The sequence below is a fragment of the Strix aluco genome, chromosome 6 (assembly GCF_031877795.1).
Source record: "Strix aluco isolate bStrAlu1 chromosome 6, bStrAlu1.hap1, whole genome shotgun sequence".
Lineage (NCBI taxonomy): Eukaryota > Metazoa > Chordata > Aves > Strigiformes > Strigidae > Strix > Strix aluco.
The window spans coordinates 532,200-559,111 of record NC_133936.1 but is presented as its reverse complement, the minus strand read 5'-3'; the positions used below and the strand labels follow the sequence as shown (position 1 = coordinate 559,111).

General features: G+C 41.5%; 1 protein-coding gene across 8 annotated transcripts; it reads right to left on the bottom strand.

Moving 5' to 3' along the window:
* Window positions 1–85: 85 nt before the first annotated feature.
* On the bottom strand, window positions 86–26,520 carry WDSUB1 (WD repeat, sterile alpha motif and U-box domain containing 1). 8 transcript variants are annotated; one of them, XM_074828400.1, is made up of 12 exons: window positions 26,118–26,520; window positions 21,145–21,566; window positions 17,706–17,890; window positions 14,466–14,558; window positions 13,552–13,645; window positions 11,314–11,347; window positions 9,664–9,704; window positions 9,470–9,576; window positions 8,423–8,602; window positions 3,590–3,730; window positions 2,507–2,585; window positions 420–506 (listed from the first exon to the last, which is right to left on the bottom strand). In XM_074828400.1, exons 2-11 carry the CDS (start codon window positions 21,540–21,542, stop codon window positions 2,521–2,523), a joined length of 1,338 nt encoding a protein of 445 aa, XP_074684501.1. In that variant the 5' UTR covers window positions 21,543–21,566; window positions 26,118–26,520; the 3' UTR covers window positions 420–506; window positions 2,507–2,520. The 8 variants fall into 8 exon arrangements, with proteins under 8 accessions (XP_074684499.1, XP_074684504.1, XP_074684502.1 ...); XM_074828398.1 differs by lacking the exon at window positions 2,507–2,585 and having other exon boundaries at window positions 86–506; window positions 26,118–26,508; XM_074828403.1 differs by lacking the exon at window positions 2,507–2,585 and having other exon boundaries at window positions 86–506; window positions 21,145–23,728; window positions 26,118–26,211.
* Between the last annotated feature and the right edge of the window lie 392 nt (window positions 26,521–26,912).

Here is a 26,912-nt window from a genome sequence, read left to right as displayed (position 1 = left end):
GAAAAACAAATAGGGGTTATATACTTTGCTATTTCTTATCTTCTGAAAGACTGACTTGGCAAAATCAAGACTCAAAACTCATAACTACAGTGAAGATTTTAAGAAAAATTTATTTGAAAAACTGTGAATCTGACTATTTACTTTCTTGAGCAGAAATACCGCAAAGTAAAATTACCAAAATGTACACGCTTTTCAGTAATTTTCTGGGAGCTTCCAACAGTGAAGATTTTCGTTCTAACAAACATTTAAATGAGAGCCACAGATTAGAACAGAAATGCAGTTGTTTCTGATATAATTATTTCCTTCAGCTATGTCATTTCATTTCAGTTAACTCTACGTACTTTCCCTGTATTTCTGCTGAGTCTCCAGCCAGCGAGCAATGGCCATTTTCAGTGTCCTGTTCGGTGTAAGCATGAGAGAGGGGAGAGGAAGATTTGTCATGGGACTAGATCGTCTTTTATTGCTGATCCAGTTTTCCACTGCTTCCTTTTCATACGAGTAGCCATCTGCAAAGAGACCATCATCAACAGCTGACATTACAGCTGCTCAGGCACCCTTACCCTGTACAGGTTTATAGCTATTTAAATTTATAAGGGATGTAAGGGAATCTCTATTTCCAAACAGGAGAACTGAGATACAGAAAAATTACATGGTCTGTGAAAGCTGTGCCATAAACTTATAGCTATTTGTTTTATATGACACAGTTAAATGTTATTAGAATAAAACTTCATACAGCGGTATTAAGATCAAAATTTGGTTCAACTTCTTAAAGCCCTCTCTAGAAAAGGCTCCACGTTCTCACTGATCTCTTGCTGCTGGAGTGACGGCAGCTGGCCTGGGGTTTTTCCTTGCAGAGACACGCCGGGGCAGAGACCGGCCGGCAACAGTGTTGGCCCAAGGAGCCCCTTCCCCACCGAGGGACCGTCTCGGGTGAGGTGGTGGGATTAGGCCACGTTCGTGCACGAACTCGTGGCTAAGGTACACGAGTGCTAAAAAGGACCCCATTACACAAAGTCTTCCTGCATCCTTATTTGGGGTTAAGGCATTATGTACAGCACAGATAAAGTTCACTGCAAGGCTGTAAAAGGAAGGGTCAGCGCTACCAGAGGCCCCGGCAGCTGCAGCCTCTCGTGTCTAAGTAAGGGACAAACACGGTCACAGCGCGGTGACCAGCCAGGGCACTGCACTGACAGTCAGGGCACTTCTGACAACTGCTGCCTCCGTTCCCTTCGAGACCATCGGATGATGCTCATCAAGGTGCCTGCAACTGCAGTTGCTTGGCTCTGGAGTACTTCAGAACCACCAGATGCTGTCAAGCCTCACCACACATCTGCAAGTAATATTCTCCCCCTGCCCCAAGACTTAACTGAAATCTATCACAATGTTTGTTAGTTAAGGACAAGGGGAGAGGAAAGATACAGGGTACAGAACCATTACTGTACGTGAAACCAATGGTAACAAAATTAGAATGTCTGTTAAAAAAAAAGTGCTTAAGGGAGGGGAGAACTCCCTGCCCAAAAAAAAAAAAAAAAACCTAAAATTAAGCTATGCTTTACCAAAAATGCGAAAATGACATATTGGTGTTAAAAGTTACTGCACACCTTTGGTTAATAAAACTATTAGATTTTAATCACAATTTAAGCAAACATTTCCATTTAGCAGGATCTGAAGTTCTTGAGTAAGTTTCTAAAAATAATTTTCACTTCAGGAATCCTATAAAGGGGTAAAAAAAAAAACAAACCACCATGAAAGCTGACCATGAACTTAACCAGTTCAGGCTGGTTTCATGTTTTATCTCCAATGGCAACGCACCGAAACACATTGTGCACAGGCTGTGTAAGAGTCTTCCCAGTCTGAACGGTCCGTCACGGGAACTGAACGCGCCCAGCGGCTGCTGCTGGCCCTCAGCCCCCGCCCCGCGCCCTCCACACCCACGACCTTCGAGACGTCACCTCTTCCCCTCCGTCCCCAAACAAGCCGCGGTTCGAAGAATGGGAATAGAGGAAAAAAAACCCTCCGCAGCCAAGGATGAGCTCCATCGGCCAGGAGCACCCGTCTGATGAACCACCAGTGTCCTCACCCCCTCTAATGCAGAGCTACGCTCCCTTCCCTCCCCTTTACTGAATATGAGCCACTTTTAACGTGGAAAAACTCTGATTTAGGCTGGTCACTTGAGTAAAAGAAAAACAGTTTGGCATTCTACCTCCTTTTCATTTTTCCTTTAATTCTACATAGCAGAGGCATAAAAGTTTTAACTCTTATTTAGCTTACTGAACAAAATACCCAGCTCATGTCAGTTTGTTACTTTCTTATCTCAAAAATACCTAAATTCCTCCAATCTGAATCTTTAAAATTGCCCAGATCTTAGCCAGGTGTGTTCACACCACAGCTCTCTAGTGCTGGGCAGTGGAGTAGTTCGCTGCTGAACACAGATGTTTCCAAACACAAAACTATACCTCCCTTCACCTGTCTTGCCACAAACCAACCCTTCTCCTGCTGCACTCACCAGCAGTTTTGTGATCATTCATCAACTTCTATAAAAACAAAGCAGTGTGAGGAACTCCCAGATACACCCACCCCGTGTTCTGAAAAGAAGAGGAATCCCATGTTTCAGGACAGTGGTGTAACACAAATACTGAATGGCACACTGGCAATATTTATCAGATAGTAAATACTGTAATTGATCACACACACTGTGAACATTTTATTCTAAAAGGTCAACAGTTTCTCTTAAAAATGCCTATTCAATTTTGTAATATACATGTGAATAGCAACTGACAGTAATTTTCAGCTTTTCAGCAACAAAATCCTGCTGTAAAACTATGTAGTCTTATTTCAAAATAATATTAAAAAAAGGATATGGAAGGCTGTCCTCCTACTGCTGTTCTTTAGAAGCCCCAGCCCTGTTAAGTGTAGTGCTTACCACTCCAGCAGTTAGCAAATGTTTTTATGTTTTGCATGTTTTCATTCGCAAAAGTCTGGCTTGATACCGCAAAACTGTATGAAGTTAGTCACTGTTCACAGAGCACCAAAAAAATACACTGGTCATTTGATGATCACAGGCCCCCTCCCTGCTCCCAAGATCAGAACCATAAGACACTGGTTCTTCATAAAATGTTTGAACTACGTAACATCTTCTGCTCCTTGTACATCTCAGTTCCAAGGTCTTGTTGAATTTAAATGAATCTCACTCTGTACAAACTTTTAAGTGCCATACACATGGTCTGCTAAGGGTAGTAACAAATGAGCCTGGTTTTTGGTCTCCCCTGCCCCGTGTGCACAATTCCGTTTTGCACTTACTGAGGCAATTCTGTAATTAGGCCTGTAATTATCTTTGCAAAGGTACATAAAGTAAGGAACATTAAAAAGAAAAAAAAAAATCTATACAGCCTCATCAGCAGAGCTGACACTAAGCTAATTGCTTGATGCTGTCTTTTTCTCCTATCAGAGATGTGATTTGGCTAATTAAACATTTAACATAGTTCTATTTTGCTGCAACAGCTATTTAGAATAGTTTAGCTTTCTACAACTGATAAAATATGCCCATTTTTGTGTTTCCACACCTAGTGAACGTCATTTAAAGACATACCTGCTGCAATGACAGGATCCTTCATAAGCTCTCTTGTTATGGGACATAAGAACTCGTCAGGGATGGCAACGGGAACAGAGATCACCTTCATCCTCAGGTCTTCAATTTTCTGGAGGACTTTACTGCGCAGGCCTAGAGACTCTGAAAAGTTATTTGTACATGAAGTGGACATCACAGATAACGTAAGGCAGAGCTCAGGTCTTGCACTAATTAGCAGTTGTGTTACAGGAGACCCAGTTCCCTCTCACCAGCCCCAACTAACACAGAAAAGTCTGCAGACCCCCTGGCCACCACTACGAAGAGCTCAACTACAGCACAGCACGGCTGCTGGCCAACGGCACTGCGGAGTAACGAGCCCAACAGTGAAACGAGCGCAGCGTCGCTGCAGAGACCTGGCAGAACAGCTCTTCATGGGATGTGTTACAGCCCAGCACACGCTGCTGCGTCTGCAAAGCTAACGAGATAGAACTGCGACGGAGTGGAAGACACAAGTGTTTCTACCTTGGAACTGGGCCATATACGTAACGGTACGAAGGTGTAAGAGCGCGCAGGTGCCGTCGTCCCCTCCACAGAGCAGCAGAGCACCCACCACCAAAGCACCTCACCACCCTTGGACCAGGTCTGTCCTGCAGGGTGGCAGAGGCTCACATTTACGTCACCACTATGGACATAAAGTGCTAAATTTGGCACAGATCAGTAGGGAGGCATTCAGATGTTGCTTCACCTCCCCAGAAGTTTGATTATATTTTGTGAGACACATTTTAGGAATACCTCTGCCAAAAAGATTGTTCACCATCTATTTAATGCTTGATTCCAACCACTAAAGGTGGGGAAGGAGTGGGGACACACAAGTCACAATTGGAATTTTAAAATCTGATGGTATATGAATGTATTATTACAAATGTTCTCAAATTAGATAATGTACTATTGCAAGTGAAGGTAGTAGAGCTGTTTCTTGGCACAAAACAAAATCCCTTAGAAAAGAATAAAAATCCAATGGTGGGGATGGCTAGGGGAAGAGGGGCCTGTTACTGTGAGCGGTAAGAACCTCTGGTTTTAGTAAAGATTGAATTCATTCATTTCAGTTCAATTAAATATAACCAATCCCTTCTGCATAAAAATGACCTGTGGAGCCTGAGTGCTGGTATTTTGTCTGAGTCTATAAAAATTGCATTAGTTTTGTTGGGTTTTTCAAGGAAGAATACTCTGATCTGAGATTTGTGAGCCTTGCAAGTTCTTTTCTCTACAACGTACATATTGTGGTATAAACTCTTTTTCATGATCATGCAAGGCATCACAAGCACCGATTCACAGATATTCCCCCATGAAGGACCACAAGTTTATTTAAGTATCCCAAGACTTATTTGAGTACTTACTATTACCTATTTACTGAGAATATACCAATAGGTGTGAAAAAAGAGCCCATCTGTGTTTGAGACAGCAGCCATACTTTCCAACTTAATTCTGAGTAGATGAGGAAAACAGAAATCTGACAACGAGAAAAGTAATTCTATAGATCTACAAACTGTCACACTACAATTTTAACCTGTCAAGATTGGAAATGCATCCCAAGGTATCAGTAATCTTGCATCAGCATAAAACGTTCCTCCTTTTAAAAATTGTTTTATGTCAGAAAACCTGCGGGTGTAATGTGTCACAGTTGTTTCTTCCCATCTAGTAGTGATAAATACTAGATCCTACTCTGCTCAATCTTTCCTCTTCAGTACTAAAATAAAGAGTTGATACAAACACTCCATCTGCAGACTGCCAGGCAGCCTGGCCTTACCACACCAGCTTTACTGCACTCAAATCAGCTGCCTCAAGCACTGTGCACAAAGGGGTAAAACTCAGTCACATGGATACACAACTCATTTGAATCAGCAAAGACAAAAGATGTCACAGAGTAAGAAAAATATATGCAAAAGTTAACCTGCATTTCCTTAATAAGGATTATGTAATGACGTATGTAAAGATAAAGACAATGTAAGAACTGAAATACAGTATTGAAACACAGTAAAATTTCATGCTTATTCTTAGGAAGAGTTTGCATGGTAGTTCTACAAGATCACTTTCAGATCAAGAAATATTAAGAATATAACACTAAAGGAAAAAAGGGAAAAAAGGAACCGTATCATTCTGTAGTTATAACTGGATTTTGATGGCATCTTCTACAGTTTTCATCACATGGGCAATTTTTCCTAAATTCCTCTCATGCAAACAGATTAAAGATTACTGCATCCAGTTTGAACCTCAATTAACTACCTCCTGATTAAATCTCTAGTCAGGGATTAAAGAATTATCCATGACACACTATCTTTTGAAAACTAGTTATAAAAGAAGACTTAAAATAAGATTTTGTTGATATAGGCAAAGCACATGCAATTTTCTGTTTAATCTCTACTGAGCCATTTCCCCAAAGTTTACCCCTACTTCAGTATACATGTAAGGCATGGTGAATCACAAGTGATTCAAATTATGCTCCAAAATGTTGTTTTCAAGCCCATTCTCAGACCCAGAGTTTCTTGACAAAGATGTGAAACAGGAAAGAACTTGCTCACACTTTCTGTATGTACCTAGAGTGAAACCTTAAAACCAAAAGAAGATGACAAAAACCTCACATCTAATTGATAACACATTTCTGATGAAGAGAAGACAAAGTCAGCCTGATCTGAGATTTCAAAATTCAGTTTATGTGTATTTATCCTTGGTTTATGTTCTAAGGACACCCGGCAGTTAAGTGAGGAAAGCACTGAACTGTCTTTAAGACAATCTTTACATACCTAACCTAAATCAGGGTAGAGTCACATGAAAAGAAGCCTTCTCAGTGTGCTGCAGAAGGGAAAGTATCTGGAATGCCTCCAACTTCTTTACGATTTGTAATATTACAGTACAAAATACTTTGTCTGGCACTAACCCCTAAACTGAAGGTGTGGTTTTCCAAAAATTAGAGCTAGTCTCACCTCCTGCTCACCCTCTGCAAACAAACTGAAGTCATGAGTCACCTTACATTAACACATTCAGTTCGCCTGACAGGAAAAAAGAGTATGCAGGCATGGAACAAGGTACCCCCACCTTCTATTCTGAATTGGAAGAGGATGCATATTCCTTTTTCTGACTCAGCTGCATCACAGAATTGCAATGAATGTGTCATTGTGTCTGTTAAAAATGAGAAATCCTGAACCTTCTGAAATCAGAAATCCTGACATTTCTTATAGCTGCCTGATAACCTGTGAAAATCTGACTCCTATATTTTATGATGAGTGTTAAAGTACCTACTGAAGAAAAAGCGTGGCAAAAGGCCAAAGTCTTGAGAACAGAGATGGAGCAATGAGCATTTCACCTGGTAATGAGGAAGAACATACTGAAGGTACTTCAGCTCACATGTGCACCCAATCCTCCCTACATCCTTTTACAGCAGATGAAAGAGCCATGAAGCAACAGCCTCCCACAACCAGCCTGTACTCCACACATGCTCTGCCTGAGGCCATATCCATCCTTTGCATCTTAAAGCCTGCCTTACAATGGGCTCTTACAACTCAGATTTTCTAACCTGAGTTTGAATTGTTCTTACAAACAATTTTTGAATGTTTGAAATTGACACTACAAATCCATCAGGCAACACATGCTGTTGTTGATTCTTTTTCCCCACAGAGAATGCTGTATTCAGCTGGTCAGTTCTCCTCATCGGTCACACTGCATTCAATTCTAGTCAGCATTATCTGATTAGCCTCAGCTGGTGATTGCTGCAAGAGTTTGAGGCTACTCCAATGTTAAAGAAAACGCGTGCAGAAACGGATGAAGCCAAGTGTCTTTCGTGGATGACAATTCCTGGCAGATTCCCAGCATCTCTGCTGATTTCTAGAATTCAGCAGCACTAGTTGATATACAGAGATACTATGATCTGATACAGGCCAATGCCACACACGCACAGAACAAAAAAGGGAGCAGTCTTCCTACAATGAAGATTACTAAGTTCTAAAAATAAAACTGTATTTTTTAAAAGGTTTCTTAATTCATTCAGCCTTTTGCTATATTGGATCTCACTTTGGCAAACATACCAGCACCTTATTTACACCCAAATCTCGCCATCAAAATGAATACAGAACTTATATTCAGAAAGTTCCAGTGTAGTTCACCATCCTTAAATTTCTTATTTCAGAACTACTGCTGTGGAGTCATTACTAATATGGCACTTCCTTGTGATTCCTTCTAAAATAATGTGACAAGACAATGTATCAGCTGGGACACCTGATGAATTTTAAAGTGTCTGAGCCAGGCAAGCTTTGCTTGATTAATCCTTACTAAATGTCAACATCAAATGCTTCATCTCCAAGATAAGTAAAATCTAAAACATACCTTGTGGTTTTCTATTATGGTAACAGTACTCTGAAGATTTCACTGCTAAACTCAAGGTAGTTGACCACACAGTATTATAAACAGGACACTTTTGCAGACCAACAGGAAAAACTATAGACTACCCTATTTACCAAAGTCAGAATCATTAAGTATACACAAAAGAAGAAATTCCTTTTCCAGAGCTTAATGATACAAGATCTAAAAAGGAAAATAGAAACAAAAGCAGGTAAGACCACTTAACACAGCATTGTTGGTGGAAGTGCATTTCATGTCTCTAGGTATAAGCAAACACACACAAAGAACAAGAAGAGTAGCGTGGATAATGTGACATCAGGGGGTTTTATCAGCCCTGGTAATGAAATAAAAATGCATTTCAGGGAAAAAAACATCCATGTATGGAACTCCTAAGTCATGTTCATTCCAACATTTCACATGTACTCTAAAGATTAAAAGCTATATGGATTTCTATACTCTTACCAATTTTTAATTCATCAGTCAGACTTTCTTTAGTAAGATTCAGTAGTTGCTTGCCATCAATGTTATTCGTTTTGAAAAGTCCAACAAAGTCTGCTAAGTCTTGTGCACAAAGCCAGGCTGAAACATCGTCCTCTGACCAGTCCTCAACAGCCACCTTAGATTCATTTTCTACAGTATTTCCTTCAGAAAGGAAAGATAAAAGACAGTTAAAAAAACTCCAAACAACAGCCTCGCCCCCACCCCCACCCCCAGCAATGAAAAAAGCCCCAGTTCTAAGAACAATGGCAGTAATGAATGCTGTTTTCCAAGTGTTCTCAGTACTATACATTCCCCAGCATCTAACAGAAGAAATGCGTATTAGACATTACTTCAGTGGGAAGCAGTAATTTGCATTTGTCTTTTACCCATCAATTTTCAACGTTGTGAGGAAGTTAATCTCTCAGATGCCTACACTTCTGTCAAATTTGAAGATGGAAAAGCGTCAGCAGACACTGAAACCAAGTCTCACACCTCCTTAGAAAAGCAAAGTCCAGACTTACTCTTGTGCTTTGAACAAAGATATATGTACCTTTGTTTCACATACTTTAGGTGCTGATATATTCTGTAACATTAATTATTCTTTTTCACCTATAACAACTGGTAAACTGTATTTCTTGTTGACAATTATGCTTGCAATTACCGTATTTTCTGTTTAAATCATTGCCAATGATACTTGTCCAAAAAGTCTTTCACCACTCTGGGAATAATATCCATCTCTTAAATGCTGCCCAGAGAGTAAGAAATGGCGAGCATCAGAAAAGAACATATAGCAGATTAATACAATTAAAATACTCCTCATATATCTTTTCTTTAAAAAACAAAAAGAGAATACCTCTGTAGGCCATTAATAAGATCAATTCGGAGAAAAGATAAGTAACATGCACATAATCCTGAGATTACAAACTAACTGCATGTAAGAAAAAGTGGGTTTTTTGCATCTTCAGAAGGTGTTCAACAATACTGTGCTTTAAATTTAAAGAATGTGTTACAAATACTTCCCACACTAACCTGCACAGGGTTGCTTAAGGTCAAACTGCCATATGTTCACAGTTTTATCCATTGAACCTGTGGCAAGTAAGGGACTACATGGTGCAAAAGCACAAGTTGTTACATATCTACAAATAAAAATAAATGTGTGAAAATTCACAAGGATTTATTTTATTTATTAACAGTAGAACAGAGTAATCATACTGAATTCTTACCTGGTATGCTGAGACAAAGTATGAAGGGTATTGGCAGTACTCTGTAAAAGAATATTTGTGATTTTAAATCTTAAAAGAATAAAAAGAATGTTCATTCATTTGTATACATTCTTTCAAAATAAGGAATAATACTGCTTCTTGGAAGATGACAGAAGTTACCTTCGGAGAAATTATACAGCCTTGCCAAAGCTCAGCAGCAGCAGAGTCGGAAATGCAACTTGAATCTCCTGCTTGAAGCCCCCTACTCAATTCACTGGAACACCACTACCCTTCAACTATCAGCCAGCACGGAACTGTCAGCACAACACCAGAACTGAATTAATTACATCCATACTGGATGGTTGCTTATGTGGATAAAAACATTTCTTCTAAAATCTAAGATTAGAAATGACCAAAAGTGAAGAGGTAGCTGAAATTCAAATAAGACTTCATGCCACAATCCTTCAATCAGGCCAATTAATCACACCTGTGGTTCTCCTGTTTGGCCACTAGATGCTACTAAAAAACAAATTCCTGAATTTCCACAGTTCTAACTTACAATTTGAAAGATTTTCCTTCTTAGGAAAGATACTGTTTCTTTGACAGGTACAGAGAGATTGGAAAGATGAAGAGCACAGCTATTCTGAACCACTAATTGATCAGTCAGCAACTCCCGTTTTCTGAGCTGTCCACGATGAGGAACATGCCCTACTTTAGGCTGAAACCTCTCTCTGTCCCATGAAGGTTTATTGTCTCCACTTCTCCTCAACAGCTATAAAAGTTATTGTCCCATTTGGCAAAAACCTAAGGCCACAAAAGTTAACAAACAGTATTAAGAAATACTTGTGCTGTGGTGCTCTGCATCTTTCAATTTTCTGGGGTTCCAAAAATCTAGGGGACTTCTTACATACCTGTCTAAGCTTCAAACTACTAAAATAACTGGGCCCAAAACTGGGAAGGTATCAAATTAGTGATTTTGGTGAAAAATTTTAGATCTAATTGAAAAATTGTATCAGTATAATAGCATGTGCAGAGCAAGCGAAAGAAGCTTAAAATTTGTTCATCCTTCATTTTCAGCAAAATTATTATTATTTTTAATACTATAAAGTACTAAAGGTAAATAACACAGCTGAACCACGAAGGATGTAATAACAGTATTACAGAAAATGCCTAGACAATATGTTTTAAAGAAGAGACATCGTATTTAACATAAACATTTTCCTGACTTCTTTATTATGCTTCTATTTTATGTGCACTTTATATATAATTAACGAAGGAATTTCTACGATTACCATTCCAAATTTTACATCAAAAGCTATAGTCCTTCTTCCTTTGGAAGCTAAGATAAATTTAGGATAACAAAAAATCCTTCTACTTCAATATGAGGATAACTTGTAAGTATGGAATTCATTGAATAATACTCTACTGGAGAGAAATCAAATAACAAATCCCTCAAAGAAATGTAAATAAAAAGTGAGAAAGACTGATCAATTCTCAAGAGACATTCTTCCTCAAACTCCTTCCCCCCTACCCCAAAGACACAGTAAATATTTTGGGTTTATACAGTTTCTACTCCCTAATATTTCTCTGCGTTGGTAAGACACTGCAGAAGCAGTGCTGATATTTACAGACAACAACCCAATGAACGATCTCGTGCTACGCTATACTTACAGTTTCATGTATTATGACACGCTTGTCCACAGACCTTTTAAAAAAAACACACTGATGTTAAAATGATGCAGAGAGGAAAAAGGAAACTACTTTTAATTAAGTAGAGGAAGAAAAAAAACTTTTCCACAAACAAAATGAGAGCAAACAGATTTCTTAACACCACTTTATGAGAAGCTTACATACTAAATCCACTCCCCCCATGCCCACCTTAAAACAACAACTATTAGCTGTACCTCCAGCATGATGCAAGAACAGCAGTTAAATACAAAAACTCTACACTTCCATGAGAATTTCTGATGTAGAGGATTTGCACAGTGCTTATGCACACTGGCCCTCACTCCCACTGCTCCTCCCCGTCTCTACTCTATCTACTTTATGTCTTTGCAAGAAGATTCTGTAAAGGAGATGCGCAGAATCTGGCTATCCATGATCCACTCTCATCAATTCCATTTATTTTTGAAACCATTTCATTTACAAATCAAGCTAGAGGAAGTAGTGCACTGCATTGCATAAAATATAGTGGTGCAATGCAACCAATACATAAAATGCGCCATGAAATACAAACTGCATAGTTATTTACCATGACAGCAGTGTTTCTGAAAGACTTTATGGGATAGACATTACACTTATGACATTATACGCAAAAACAATATTCCATATGTCTAATAGAAAATAAAATAACTACAGATCACAAACATTCATAGTAATTTTCAAATACTGGAAAAGACTCCCTTAAAAAGAATACAAAGCAAAATGTCAAACCAAGGTATTGTCTCCTGGGGTCTGGATAGTTTTAAGTTTATTTGCTGGCTATTGTTGTCTTTTCTTTTTCCTTTGCAAGACATCAGTTTTTCTGTTTCAGTTTATAAAGTCTTCGTAAAAAAGACAGAATTTAGAGTTGAACCATTTTGTTATTTCAAGTTGCCACTTAAGACAGTTCAGAAGTGATTAAGCACTTCTCATAGTGCAGAATAAAAGCAGAGTCATTAATATTCATAAAAACATAAATTATTAAATCTATCTACCTTATTTATCATTTCCTCTTTCAATAGCCTGATCCCTGAGGAAAGCCACTAGTAACCAGCTGCCAGTTTATCTTCATGCTGCTGATCACCAACACCAATTTGAGCCTGACAGTTGCATCATTTTTTCACACAACTTACCGTTGACTCTTCTATCTGTATCTCCACAGTGGCTGCAAGACTACACCGGGAGACCATGTCAAAAGCCTCGCTCAAGCCGAGGTGCGGAACGCACGCCGTTCCCCTCTGCCCACGCAGCCCCTTCCCATCACAGAAGGCAGCCAGGCTGGCCAGGCCGTTTGCCCCTGTTCAACCCCTGCTCTCTCCCCAGGCACACTGTGCTTGGCAGCGGCTGCCAAGTCCCCTGGATTTGCTCCATAACCTTCCCAGAGACGGGAGTCTGGGGGCTGACGGGCCTGTAGCTCCCTGGATCCTCTGCCTTGCCCTTCTTGGAGGCAAGTGTGACATTTGCATCTTTCCAGTCATCAGGAATCTTCCCATCACTTCCACCCGCCTGAGTCTTTCAAACATAATAGAGTGACCCTGCAATGACACTGGCATTATCGGTGTTATTGTTATATATCAGTTACCTTACTGCCCTCTAACAAACACTGGTTATAGTATTAGTTTCTAACTGACAGTTCATGATTAACTTGGGTCTTAACCATTGTTCTGTACAAGGCTGACTCAAAAACACAGGTCTACAGTTATCTCCATCATGCACTTCTATGGAAAAAAGGCTTCTGTTGCCATACTCTGGGTGTGGATCAGTGAAGAAATTTTTCCTTACAACCACATCTATCAAAGACAAAAATCTCAAGATATTAAACCTTGTAAAAAGTTCTTGAAAGTGCATGAGTGAGAAGGAAATCCTAAGTAGTGTCCCAAAGAGATGGTAAGACTGCAATGTAGGTTTCTATTTTTAATAGATTCTGGACTATCCACATGAAAGGCCACATAAATGCCCCCAAACCAGGAAACAATGAATCTCATTACAATACTGAAGAAAACAGAGCTTGCAACATCCTAGATTTCAAACTCAATCACCTGCAAGACACAGACCAACTGGAAAGACACTTTCACAGAACTATTCCTTAATGATTGAAAATATATTTTGAAACCTTCAACTCTTTTGAACTTTCTGTTTTATAATACTGAAGCATGAACTTGGACAGCCATCTGTATGAAATTTAACCAAGTAAAAGATACTGCTTACCCTGAAACTAACATCTGCCCATCATAAGAAAATGCACAAGCCAGAACTGGGGCAGAATGTCCATTCAAGGTGCATTTATATTTTAATTCAACACCTGAAAATACAAAAAGTAAATTATTACATATGGACATATTTGACAAGGTATAAGACAGGCTGCTTTTAGAAGCATAAAGATGCACCAAAGATCTGACTCTGACATACTGTCTACAAAAAAGGGGATAAAAGATCACAGAGACAACTTGATTTTAACATCTCTGACTTCCTCACTTTGTAGTCTTAGCATGTGTAACAGTGTTTTATATAACTAAATGTGTATCTGTGTATGCGCAAAACATTCATCCTTACAGACTTCCATAAAAGATACATTACAAAAAATACCCACTTAAGATGTTTTTGGCCATCTGCCTAGTCTCTACATAGCAGTCACACACCTACATTGCAGTTTTAACAGGAGCCAACACTGTTTTCATTTCTCCATCTCTCACTCAAGGGCCAAGGTGTACTGAAAGCTGAAAGGAAACCTCTCCCTGGCCTGGTAGAATAAGAGGTTTCAACCTATCAACCTGCTCAAAGGCCACAGTTGAAATGTTACTGCTTACCAAAAGGTAAAAATGCTAATTAAAAGCAAATGTTTATCACAAGAGTAAGTTTGAGGGAATTAGGGGAAATTTTTTTGAAATCTTTACTTTTACAATTATTAATAAATGGATAACTAAACAAAATCCACAGGGCCCAATGTCACAAAGTGCTGCATGCCTTAGCTGCTCTCCTGCTGAACAATTAAAGGAAAACTTTCAACTTGTGGTTAGTTTGGCTGTGAATCCATTAACAGCTGTATAAATTTCATCTTAGATGTAAATTGTCACTAAAGACTTAAGACATTGGAATATGAAAAAAAATATCACTATACCCACCTAAGACATCAGTAAACAAAATAAGCCAGAGTTTGATCTGATTATCTTGACCACAAGAAGCCATCTGGAAGTATCTGAATCCATGTTCACCATCTAATAAAATTTAAATGTATTAATGGGAATCAGAAGCACTGAAAATAACAGCATATCAGCAAACTACATCAGCATTCTTACACTGGAATTTGGTAAATTTCCTTAATCTCAGTACTACTTTTAAAAAGTGTTAATAAAAATAATTACAGAAGCTCTTTTTCCGCCACATAAAGTATATTTTAATTTCATACGGTTATCACAATAAAATATATATTATAGTATACACAGACTGGTTTGTTCACAGGAACAATCAGAGCTGCTATGACTATAGCAGATCTTAGGACTTACCTCAAATCTGCTAAACATTAAAGCATCAAAATGCATCATTTTTGCTAGGATTTTACAGTGTAAGAAGTGGGTCTTACAGGGAGATGAGTAGCACGCATTAGCTATCATGTTGTAAAACCAGATGTTTCTTGGTAACTAAGAACATGTTACTTGGCAACCTGGTCTGGATGAGAACTCTGTCATGATGCAGACTTTGACACTACAAGTTACCTGTTAATGGGGTATTATAGTGTTGTACACACAGAGCTCTTTGGGATAACTCGAAGGACAACTACACTGTCTTCCACTGAGGCTCACTAGAAAATTTTAGCAAGATCTGCCAATTTTTTACCAGTATCTCTAGGTAATTTCACTGAAGTTTACTTATTCAGGAAGAGGACAGCACTGAAACTTTGCAGTTGCATGGGAGAGCCTGTGCAGCATTACAACTGCTCTAGATCTGATGAGCTTCTGTGCAACTGCGACTGAATCCACTTTAAGGGTAGGAGAAACATCTGCTACAAATGGCCTAAAGCACAAAGAACCAATGAGAAACTCTGGTTCTAATTTTGCTCTGAATTCAGCAGGTAAAGAGAGTCTCAATCTAAAACCATGTTTAATTGTATTGGATAAGCACTACTTGTATGGATTTTGTAATGTATTAAATCTGCCAATAATCCTAGAAGTTTCAATCCTTCGGGATTAAACAGCAACACACGAAAAGGAAAAATGTTGACTTTCAATAACATATGGCTAAATAAAATTAAGAATGATCATAAATCAGCTAAAAAATCCACAGTCTAGGAAATACTTGCTTTCTTGCCTATTTCTCTCTGTCTTGGCAGAAGGCTGAAGGGTTGGTAACAATTCTTTTTTAAACCAAGAGAATCCCAACAGGAAACAGAGCGGTGGAAATTACACTCTGATCTGTTTCAGCTTCAAGGTGCTCCTTTGCCCTCGGATGCACTCTTGGTTCACAATGGAATTTTTTTATAGTTTTTTCACCAACAAAGATCTAGAGGTGTTAAGAGATTAATCCCCTTTCTGTTGTGACAGACTAATTTAGTGCTGCCCCTGCACCTTTCAGTGGACACACATTTGATTGATTTGGTATTGTCAGTCACTAGCTCTCTGTTACTGAGGTATATGCTCACATCCTTCTTCCTCAGCTTTCTTCTGCTTCTGTCCTTTTTTCCTGCTCTGTACCACCTTCTTAGACAAGGTGGTACACAGACAGCAGAATTTATTGCTGTGTTTAGCACTGAAAGGTGCAAGTGGCTGCTCACTTATAAATTTTGGTACCTCTGAAAGAGCAACTCATGCGTACTCTGAAAACAGAAGCCTACATATCTTTATGGAGACCACCTTGTCTCCATAGTAGATCTGGAAAGCAAAAAAGTATAGCTAAGAGGTTGTTAAGACAACTTACAGCTTTACTTCCTAAATCTGACAATGAGGTTTCTGTCCAATTTCCCAACCTCCATCAAAAGCAGATGATTAAGTGATTTTCTAACTATTAAACACTTTTACCTGACAAAAATTTATACAAATTAACCTTTCAGCTTTTCAGACTCATAAATATTTCAGAATTTCCAATATTTGGTTGTTTGGCTAAGGCATTTCCCTGTACTGCAGTTAACTTCTACCAGTTCTTGTTTGGGCAAATGTTTCTTCTCACTGTACAAGCTGTGTAAGCTTAGACATGCAACTTGTCAGAGTTAAGGCTTTTGCCTTTCCAAGCCACCATTCCGCATGGCGAAGCCCCGGGAAGCAGGGAATTAATTCCTCCTCTTGCCTGGCCTGCACGTGCAGCTTTTGCTTTCTCTATTGAACTGCCTTTACCTCAACCCATGAGTTTTCGCACTTTTGCCCTTCGATTCTCTCCCCATCCCACGGGAGAGAGCGAGCGGCTGCGTGGGGCTGAGCCGCCGGACGGGGTTAAACCACGACAATAATTTTAAAAGCCTGTATACACAAATGCAAAGCTGTCCCTGAGATAGCTGGAAGTTTAAATATACAATTTTCAGTATACATGTTTTTGCATATAGATAAATCTAGGTTCCATTTATTTTAATTCCACATAAAGCCTTACAAATGTGAAATGAATGAAAACTGAATAGGCAACGCAGCCCTGAGGAAGGCCTACACTATGCATGCCTTATGTTTTTGACTTCAATACCCAAATGTATATATACAAGAATATCAGATTTCATTCTCAAAAGAAAAAACTAAGCTTCTGCCCATCACAACTGTGAAGAAGCACATAATGTCAAAATTGAAATGCAACTTATACAATGAGGTCAGCTAAAACAGCAGTAAGACATTTGAACAGTCCCACATCTTAGTGGGACACAGGAGATTCTGGGCACACTGCTCCCCCAAATTCCTCCAACTGAGAAAGTCAGGTGCAGGAAAACAGTCTATCTATTCACATCCCACAGCTCAAGCATTCAGCTTATTACATTTAGGGTTCTCTGCACTGCTTTAATCCAGTCCTGCTCCTTGGGGAACCAAAGTATGAAAGAGTAAAGTGGGAAGGGTCATCAAGCACTGCATCTCCTAAGGCCCTTGTTAGCCCCAGGGGATAGGCTTCACTTGCAGACACTGCCCACACATTTTCCAAAATCCAGACAGTCATTTGCTACTGAAAGCTATCATAAGCATGCTAATCACCTTGTCTGTTGACCTAGTACATTCCTTGTCAAAAACCTGACCACAACTTTACTTAAGAATATTCAGAATATTCTAAAACATCAGCTCTTCCCAATGTCGTTTGTATCTTGAGCACCGATGACAAAAAGAATATGAAAACAAGAGCTAGAGAGAAATAAAAGAACTCTTTTTTTCCATGTTCCTCCCCTGACGAGTCAAGTAACTAACCAGAAATTGGCTGTGAAGAAATATCACAACATGTAACGCCAAGATCATGTGCTTTTTCATTATACAGGCATCTCATTTTATCATCCCAAATGGTTAAATCACCACATGATGATCCAGTGACAAAGAAATTTCCATTAGGAGAAAATGCACAGGCCACCAAAGAACCATCTTTAACATTCCCAGACCTGAAAAGCAAGAGTACATGGGATTTGAATTTGTTCTGAACAAGTGATCTCTAAAATGCAATCTGATACAACAAGACAAACTGTTCTAAGTTTTGCACTTTGGAAATTGGTAACAGAAGGGAGAGAAACTCACACCAACTGTGGAAGGAGACGCAAAATAAGCACAGCTGCAGGAACCAGGAACTGCTCTTTGACTGCAGGAGGAAAAATGTGAGATAGCATCCCAAGGCAGCAATTTAACTGAGTAATAAAATAATTCTCAAACTAAAGACAATCTGCATGGACTTACCATTTGAAAGGCACAATGCACTGTTAAAATTCTGTGGCAGGATAAATTTTAGAAGTCAAATACACAACTATCATAACAGATTTACATGTGCATAAACAAGGGAAAGAAAGACTCCCACAATTTTTCTCTTCTGTTTTTAAAGACAAAACAGAACACCTACTAACCCATATGATAAGCTGTAGCCAAGTCAAATATGTTGTGATTTATGATATAGGGTTAATTTTGGACTACTCGTACTCAAATCAAAGCAATGTGATAAAAAAAAAAAAAAATCTGTATTTTAACTAAGTGAGCCAGAGCACTTTGTAAAACTGATCTCAAAAGAAAACTTCTAGCAGATATGGAAGTGTGGTTGACCCTTGTGGGAAGGAAGTGGGCTCAACCTCACATCCTTTAGGTTATCTGATAGCAACCTAAAGTAAACTGAAATGTCTCTCTCCTTTTAATGGACACTAGATCCGGCCCAGCATGCACAGCTGAATCTTTAAGTGTAGGAAAATAATCACAGTCATAAGCAACAGTCAAACAGCAAGAAATGTCAGTCTCATTTACTCTGTATTTTGTAGAACAGCTGCTCATCCTCTTTTGCTGATTGATAGAATTTTTATTTACTGCCAGAGGTGTCAAACTTAATGCCACAGAAGACAAGACAATAAACTTTCCTGAGAGTCTCTCTAATCAAACCCAAGACCTTCAAAATGCACTGACTCCCTTAATTCCATCATTAAGAATAGTATCAAATACACTACAGTGCATTCCATTTTTATATGTACCATTCTTTTTCCTTAGTGCAGCTTTTAAAACCTTCCTTCCTTCATACATAAAGCTGCAGCTTCTGCTCTGAAAACATAGCAGTAAAACAAATAGTACTATACATGTTCAGAGTACGCATTTAAGACTTTCAGGCCAGATATCAGTATTGTAACTACTGAACAGGAAGTAGAGAACACTAAGAAATACAGATAAATTAACTTGATTTCATGTTGTTGACATCCATCACAGAGACGATTTAAAGAGTCATCTTGCATCACAATATGAACAGTCAATTACAGCAGCCGAGCTGATAAGGAGTAACTGGATACCTTTGTTGTAATTACCATCTGCATATTTAGTGAAGTGAGTAACAGTGTGGTAAAGGGCATTTTTTAGCATCAACAGAATGAACTGTTGCAAAAGAAACAGGGGGCCACAGACTGACATTAGATGGCTAACTGAAATCCGCTGACATTTTTAAATACCTTGGTAATTTCCTAAGTAATACTGACCTCAGCTTTAGGAAAACAGGACAGAGGCACTTTGTAATCTGCAATTACAAATTATAATAATAAAAAATAATCAGCTGAAAATATATATACAGACACATCCCAAAATATATACAATTAAAGCTAAGCTGACTACTGCTGGCATGTTAACACTTTGAAATGAACTTTTCAAAGTGAAGCGAAGGGAACAGGATTGGAATGTTCAAGTTCTTTCTTGTTTCTTTACAAGGGAAACACCAAACTAGAAAAATTTCTGCTTAAAACAACAATATAGTTTCTACATGGTAATTATACAATCACCATTCAACTAGGAGGAAATTAGGGATGTAGGTCTAAAATATGCATCACTGCATATATTAATAGCATATACTTGTCAGAGATTACTTTTTAGTATTTCTGGGTTTTTCCCTGTCAGTAACAAGTATTCTGAATAAAAAAAGAGAACACCTTCACCAGTAATATCTCAAAACAGATATACCCTTAGACTTCAGAACACTAGTGATTGAAATTCCTTATTTTTCTTAAAGATAAAACTAAGAAACAATATGTAATCCATACCTCCTTATTCTCTGAAAACAAAAAACCATTTCGGTGTTTCTGTACGTATTACAAACAATAGGTGGCAAAAATCTATCAGAATTCTGTTTATGGACAGGTTTCCAGATTTACACAATTTCAGGTAACTATAATCAATCATTCTGAAAAATTTTACAGTTCCTATCTAAATCACTGCTGTGGAAGGCAAAGGTAGAGAGGCCACAAGAGCCGTAACACGCTTGACAGGGGATTACCAAAACCAAACAAGTTTGGCTTTCATAAGTGCCTGCTCCCTCATCCTGAGTGAAACATCTCATCAATTCTCCCAAAATCTTAACTTCTTTCCTAGCTTCAGAGATGTTGTGTAATTGCTGCTCTGAAACCTAAATAATGTCTTGCCTAAGTACAGATTCCAACTGGCCTGAATTCTTTACTGACAGAGAGATGTAGAGGAGGACTTTGAAGATCATCGTAAGGTTCATGCCTTTAACTGTGCAACATCACAAAAAATGCTCACCTGCTTTGTTCCACTTGTTTATTGGAATCCCCTGTGAAATGCTGACTCTCATATTTAACCCACTCTGCTCCGATACTCCTGTCTGTCACTTTTATGTCCTAAACTGTGTGGTTTCAAGATAAGTCAGTAGTCTCCAAACTCTTTGATTGCTGGATTACTATCAGGCTTCTAAGACCTTCCTGGACTCCAAACAGCCTTGTAATTAAATATTTCATTAAAAACCACTACATATAATGCAATATAAGGCACACAGCACAGTCAGGCTCCACTAACTGTGTATTACGTATCATAGTTTATTGACCCACTGTTTAGAAACCAGACACACGCAGCATGCAATGTATCCTAATTTCATGTTAAGTCAATGAAAACAGTTCCATGAACTTACGAAAAATCAGGATTTAGATGAACGATAACTTAGCAAAAATTAAAGCTTCTTGAGTTTCCATTGTTTAAGTTGAAAAAAAAAACCCCAACTCAGCACTTCTCCCTCTCTTATTGATAATCTTTTGGTCTTCTAAATCATACTCCTATTGCTTTGTGATATCAATTGGTGGCCTAAGTCTGCAAGTCTTGTACAGAGTACAGCATACTACTGAAATTACATTCTTGTCATTGCAAACAAGGCTGTCAAAAACCACCTGGAACTCACCTGTAGAGTTTCAAGGTCTGCGTGTTCCAGAGAGCCATGCTCCCGTCTGCTGCCCCCGACAGCAGGTGCACGGACCCAGGGGAGAAGCGGCAGACGCGGACAGGGCTGCCGCTGGGCTGCCCCAGCACTGCCAGCAGCTGGCCATCGCCGCTGCCCCACAGCAGCGTGGTGCCGTCCGTGGAGCAGGAGGCTAAAAGCTGTCCTGACGGAGAGAAGCAGCAGCAGTGCACAGCGTACGTATGACCCCGCAGAGGCGAGTACGGAAGCTCAGTGAAGTCCTTTAGAGAATAAACGCGAACAGTTTTGTCCAAGGAACAAGTAGCCAAGCACGATGATGAGAAGGCACAGTAGTTGACATCATCACTATGATCTGCTAAAGTGTGAATTAATGTTGCCATTTTATCTACTTTCAACAGAAATATCTGAAAAAAAGTTCAACAGTTAGACTTATCTCTCCTATTTCATAAATGAAACATACTACCTTAACAAGACACATTCTCCAGGAAAAAAACCAATAAATTCATTTGCAGAAGCAGATTTTTCATCTAAGCGCTGCTTAATCTTCTACTTAAATCAGAGATTAATCACTGTAATGGGATAAGGGGCTTATGACTTGGTTAGAATTAACATATCTAAACTTTTAATGTCAACTTGCAATTTTGCAGATTACATAGTGGCTACTTGGTTTTAGAGCAGCGGCAAAACAAGTTATTCTAGTTATTCAATTTATGCTAAGAAGTTCGCTGTTTAAATTTGTTATTATCTGCACCTACACTAGACACAATGGAGTAAATAGGCAATGTAGGAGACAGTCAAAGCATTAATTAGGGTTGCACCAGGAATACAGAAGGACAGAATGCTTTGGGTCAAAGGGAAATTTAGAGATCATCCAGTGCCACCCCCCTGCCCTGGGCAGGGACACCTTCCACTAGCCCAGGTTGCCCAAAGCCCCGTCCAACCTGGCCTTGAACCTTGAACCCTTCCAGGGAGGGGGCAGCCACAGCTTCTCTGGGCAAACCTGTCACGGTAAGAAAAGTTCTTCCTCACACCCAATCTACACCCGCCCTCTTGCAGTTTAAAATCATTCCCCCTTGTCCTGTCACCGCAGGCCCTGGTAAAAAGTCTTTCCCTGTGTTTCTTATGCTCCCCCTTTACACACTGAGAGGCCGCAGTCAGGTCTCCCCGGAGCCTTCTCTTCTCCAGCTGAACCCCCCCCAACTCTCTCAGCCTTTCTTCACAGCAGAGGGGTCTCAGCCCTCCGATCGCTGTCGTGGGCTCCTCTGGCCCCGCTCCAACAGCTCCACGTCTGTCTGGTGCTGGGGACCCCCGAGCTGGAGGCAGTGCTGCACGTGGGCTCTGACCAGAGCGGAGCAGAGGGGCAGAATCCCCTCCCTCGACCCGCTGGCCACGCGTGCTTGATGCAGCCCAGGTCACGACTGGATTTCTGGGCTGCCAGCGCACGTTGCCGGCTCACGCCTGAGTTTTCCTCCACCAGGATCCCCAAGTCCTTCTCTGCAGGGCTGATCTCAACCCATTCATCCCCAGCCAGTGCCGATACTGGGGACTGCCCTGACCCACGGGCAGGACCTTGCACGTGGCCTTGTTGAACTTCATGAGGTTCATGCCAGCCCACTCCTCCAGCCTGCCATGGCCCCTCTGGATGGCATCCCTTCCGTTGAAGGAGCCACCTGCAAACTTGCTGAGGGTGCACTCAACACCACTGATGAAGATACTAAATAGTATCAGTCGAAGTACAGACCCTTGAAGAACACCATGTCCTACTGGTTCCCATTGAGCCACTGACTGCAACTCTCCAGGCATGGCCAGCCAGGCGACAGCCCATCCATCAAACCATCTCTCACCTCGACACAAGGATGCTGTCTGCAACCCTGTTAACGGCCTTACAGAAGTCCAGGCAGACATCAGTAGTTCTTCCCTTGTCCACTAATGCAGTTACTCCATCATAGAAGGCCACTACCTTAGTATACCAATTATGAGTGGTATACTAATTACTAGATTATTATAGCAATACATTTTTATTAACTACGATCTAAACGAAAAAAGTCTGGTAAGTTTTCCTACCAATCTAGGATGAAAGTTACCAGGTGTATTTGTATTTGCTTTCAAATCATCCTCTCTCCAACTGCAAGTGTCACACATCCATTTCCAAGCCATCAACACCAACACACTTTTTTGTGAAAGTGTGGAATTAGCAGAAGCACGTCTCATCATACCTATAACCTGAGATGGTTCAATAGATGGCTAAATCCCCAGCTGGGAGCAGGCCACAAATGTATGCTAGGACTGAAATACAAATCACAGACATTCCACTTAGTCTTTGCTTCCGAAGACTGAACAGCTACTTTGAACTGATGGCTATGGGAAGCAAGCAAGGGCAAAGAATAAAAGCTAACCTGAGGTATGGTCTGGGGGTGTGACAGCTACTGATTTGCTGGGAAAGAGCCACTGCATCTTCACTTCTATTATCTTCCCTACTCTTGTGACATCAACTTATTATCACCACAGGCCAGGTTGTACTTTTTCTTCCCGGAGAGAGCTCGTTAGGTGACTAAGTGCAGGACCCCTGTCAGAGGGAGGAAAAGGCAATTTATTTCCTCACTCCTGCAATCTCCAAATATTAAAAAGAACATTTACATCCCTCTCTCAGGCATGCTGGGCTGCTGCTTATACAGCAACCAATGGAAAAACACAGGCTCTGGACTTCTCGGTGCAAGGGTGAGGAGCAGGAGAGCCTCACCGGAGGCCACAGGGCCGCTGGAGGGAACAGGGACGGAGCCACAGCGGCTTTACTAGAACTGGAAAAGAACATGACTCCGGTCCTCCCTAACCCTCCACCCCTTCTTTTTTCTTGGTGGCAATGAGTGAAAGAGGAAATAAGCAGTATTAATTTTTAGGCACAGGAAGAAGCAAGGATCCAGAGAGATACAGAGAGCAGCAGGAGGCATGTACAGAGATGGGAACCTAAACTGCTGAGCAGGGGGCAGGCGGGAACAGAGCTGACCAGAGTACTACAGAAGACTTATAAAGACTAAAAACGTTTTGACAGAAAACATCAACTGACAGCTGGAGCAAATTTCAGTCAGGTGTCAAGAGCACTTGTTATAGTACAATCCAGTAGACAATTGTATGTATTTTTTAGAGTAAAATCAGATTAAGCAATAAAACCATACCTGCAGGTCTAACACAGATAAACACTAAGATTTGATGACCAGAGTCCAAGATACATAAATTTTTCCTTTCCAGGCCTGAATACCTTATTCAAATTCAAACTTCTGCTAGCTTTCTGAGCAGGCAGCAACATTAGTGATGTCAGAACATCCGAGTAATACCAATGACTTGCCTGCGTTGCCAGTCAGAGATTTGACCAGATTTTCATCTAAGTCAAACATCACACTCTAACACATTTAAGTCAAAGTCAAAACGTGAACATTAAGAGGGTGATCAGAACCTGAACCTCTTCAGAAATTGCATTTGCTGCTACATAAAGCAACAAAAGAAAAGATTAACTCTACGGACATTTTCCCAGCACTTAAAGACTGCTGCGACCAGTTTAGATCTCAGCATCAGACAAGCGATTTACACCACTGATGTCTGGGAAAGCCCCTAAAAGGTACATTCCAACCAGTTCCTGCCAATGCTGCAGATCACAGTCAAGCCTCCTGAAAATAAGGCAGCACAGAGCCAAAAGGAAGTGCCTGCAACTCTTAAAAGTTGTTTGTGCTGAAGAAAAGCAGCAATGTTATTTATATTAACTCATCTAAAACAGCAGACTTAAGCGCTACATTCTGAACAATAATTTCAGGGCTAAGAGGCAAGCACAAACAGGTGTGGTTTTATACACATACACACATATAAATATATATTTTATGTATAAATATATATACATGTGTGTATGTGGGCATACAAATATGTACAAAAGTACGCATACATGCACACATACATATGTGTATATACAGACACAGAGATATATGTAAGGGCAAAATAATTGTTCAGGCAGCATATGGCATGGCAATTTAGTTAAAGATCAGATCTTGGAATACTATTTTAGCTTCAGGATTCTCCCAGTTTTATTACTATTCTCTTTAAAACCATTAAACAGATTAGGTGATGTCAACATCTCTTTATCTGCAGAAGGAAATTTAACGTACTTCCTTCAACTATGAAAAGCTGAAGAATCAAAGCCTGACATCTGGAAAGGTGAGGCTGAAAAAGGCACCTTAATCTCGTTGTTACGAGATTTTCAGGAGCTCACTGCAGAAAACCAAACCTAGGAATGAGAGGTCTCGGTATCAGCAGTTTAAACTAGCTGAGGCAGCAGAGAGAGTCTGGCGCATCTGTGGGCAGAGATGTTCAGCTCTACAGCGTCACCCCGCAGCAGCTGCAAGTCCCTCCTCACCCACAGGCCACCAGCCGCTGCTCACAGCAGAAGCTGCAGCGACCCCGGCACTGCTGACAGCCCCTTTCCTGCCACCGCCCCGGGGTGTCAGGGACGCGCTCAGCAGGACGGCCCGCACCTCACCCGGACTCCGCTGGCGGCTCTGCGGTCAACAGGCGGGACGGGCCCTGCCCGGGGCGCGGAGGCCGCAAGGGCCGCACCAGGGCCCGCCCCGGCGCGAGCGGCGGCCGCGGGGACAGGGGCTCGCCGCGCCTCGAACCGCCGCTCCCGGGCACAGCGGTGCCGCCGCCCGCCCGCGGCTGCAGCTCCCCCTCTGCGGCCCGGCCCCGCGGCCGGAGGAGGCGCGACCCCGCGCAGCCCCCTCAGCCGCCGCTCCCGCCGCCGCGCCCGCGCAGGCCCGCGCCGCTGTGCACGCGCAGATTTTCCCCCACCCCGACACCGCCCGCGCGGCTCCCCCAGCCCGGGGATGCACTGCGGGCCCAGGGCGGGGGGAGTGTTGCTGCGGCCGCCGCCTCCGTCCTGCCCACGTCGCTCCCCGCGCGGATGTCGCCATTACCCCGCTGCGCCCGCAGCTCTTGCCCAGGCCCCGTCCGCCTCCCGGGGGCGCCGGCCCGGAGCCGCGGGCGTCGTGCGGGTGCGTGGCGCAGCCCCCGGGGGCGGCGCTGCGCGCGGGCCGTGCCTGCGAGGGCGGCAGCCTGTGAGGAGGGTGGCGTGTCGCTCCGGGTGCTGCCGGATCCTCAAACTGAGCAACTGCGGCCAGTGCCGGCCGTGCGGAGGCACCGGCTCCACCGCGGGGCGTGTCCGCGGGGCGGCTGCGGGCAGATGGCGGCGGCCTAGCCCTGCCCGCCCGGGCCCGGCGCCTCCGCTCCAGCGCGCAGGGCTGGGGCCGGCCCCGGCGGCGGCCCCCGCAGGGGCGGGGCAGCGGCACCGCGAGCGAGCCGCGAGCCGCCGGCTCTTCCGAACAAACCAGCAACCCCAACGCCATCATCTCCCCGGGAAACGTACGGCAGCGCCCTTCTCAGAGCCAGGTACAGGACTACTTAGAAACTCATGCAAAATACCTTTGGAGGAAAACGAAGTCATTTTCCTGGAGTCACTCTCTGCCCAGGAACCATTCCCTTTTCTGTCAGTGTTCTGCCTTCCATGTCTGAATCCGTAGGATCTACATTCTGCTTTACAGCACGTGTTACCTGACCGCACGCTGTTTGATCCACTGGCTGATTGACTGCCCATTAATTATTCTGAATCCTAGGGGATGGCTACTGAGCCTGCCTCACGTTCTGCACTGATTTAACAATCCATAAGATTATACATTACTAAATAAAACACCTCATGGCCTTAACCTGCTATC

Coding starts and splice junctions, on each gene's coding strand:
- WDSUB1 (XM_074828398.1), bottom strand. CDS start 21,542: ATGGCAACATTAATTCACACTTTAGCAGATCATAGTGATGATGTCAAC. Junction 13,646..14,465: donor TTTGTTTACTGATGTCTTAG/GTGGGTATAGTG, acceptor TTGTATTTTCAG/GTGTTGAATTAAAATATAAA. Junction 9,705..11,313: donor GTGTCATAATACATGAAACT/GTAAGTATAGCG, acceptor ATTCTTTTACAG/AGTACTGCCAATACCCTTCA.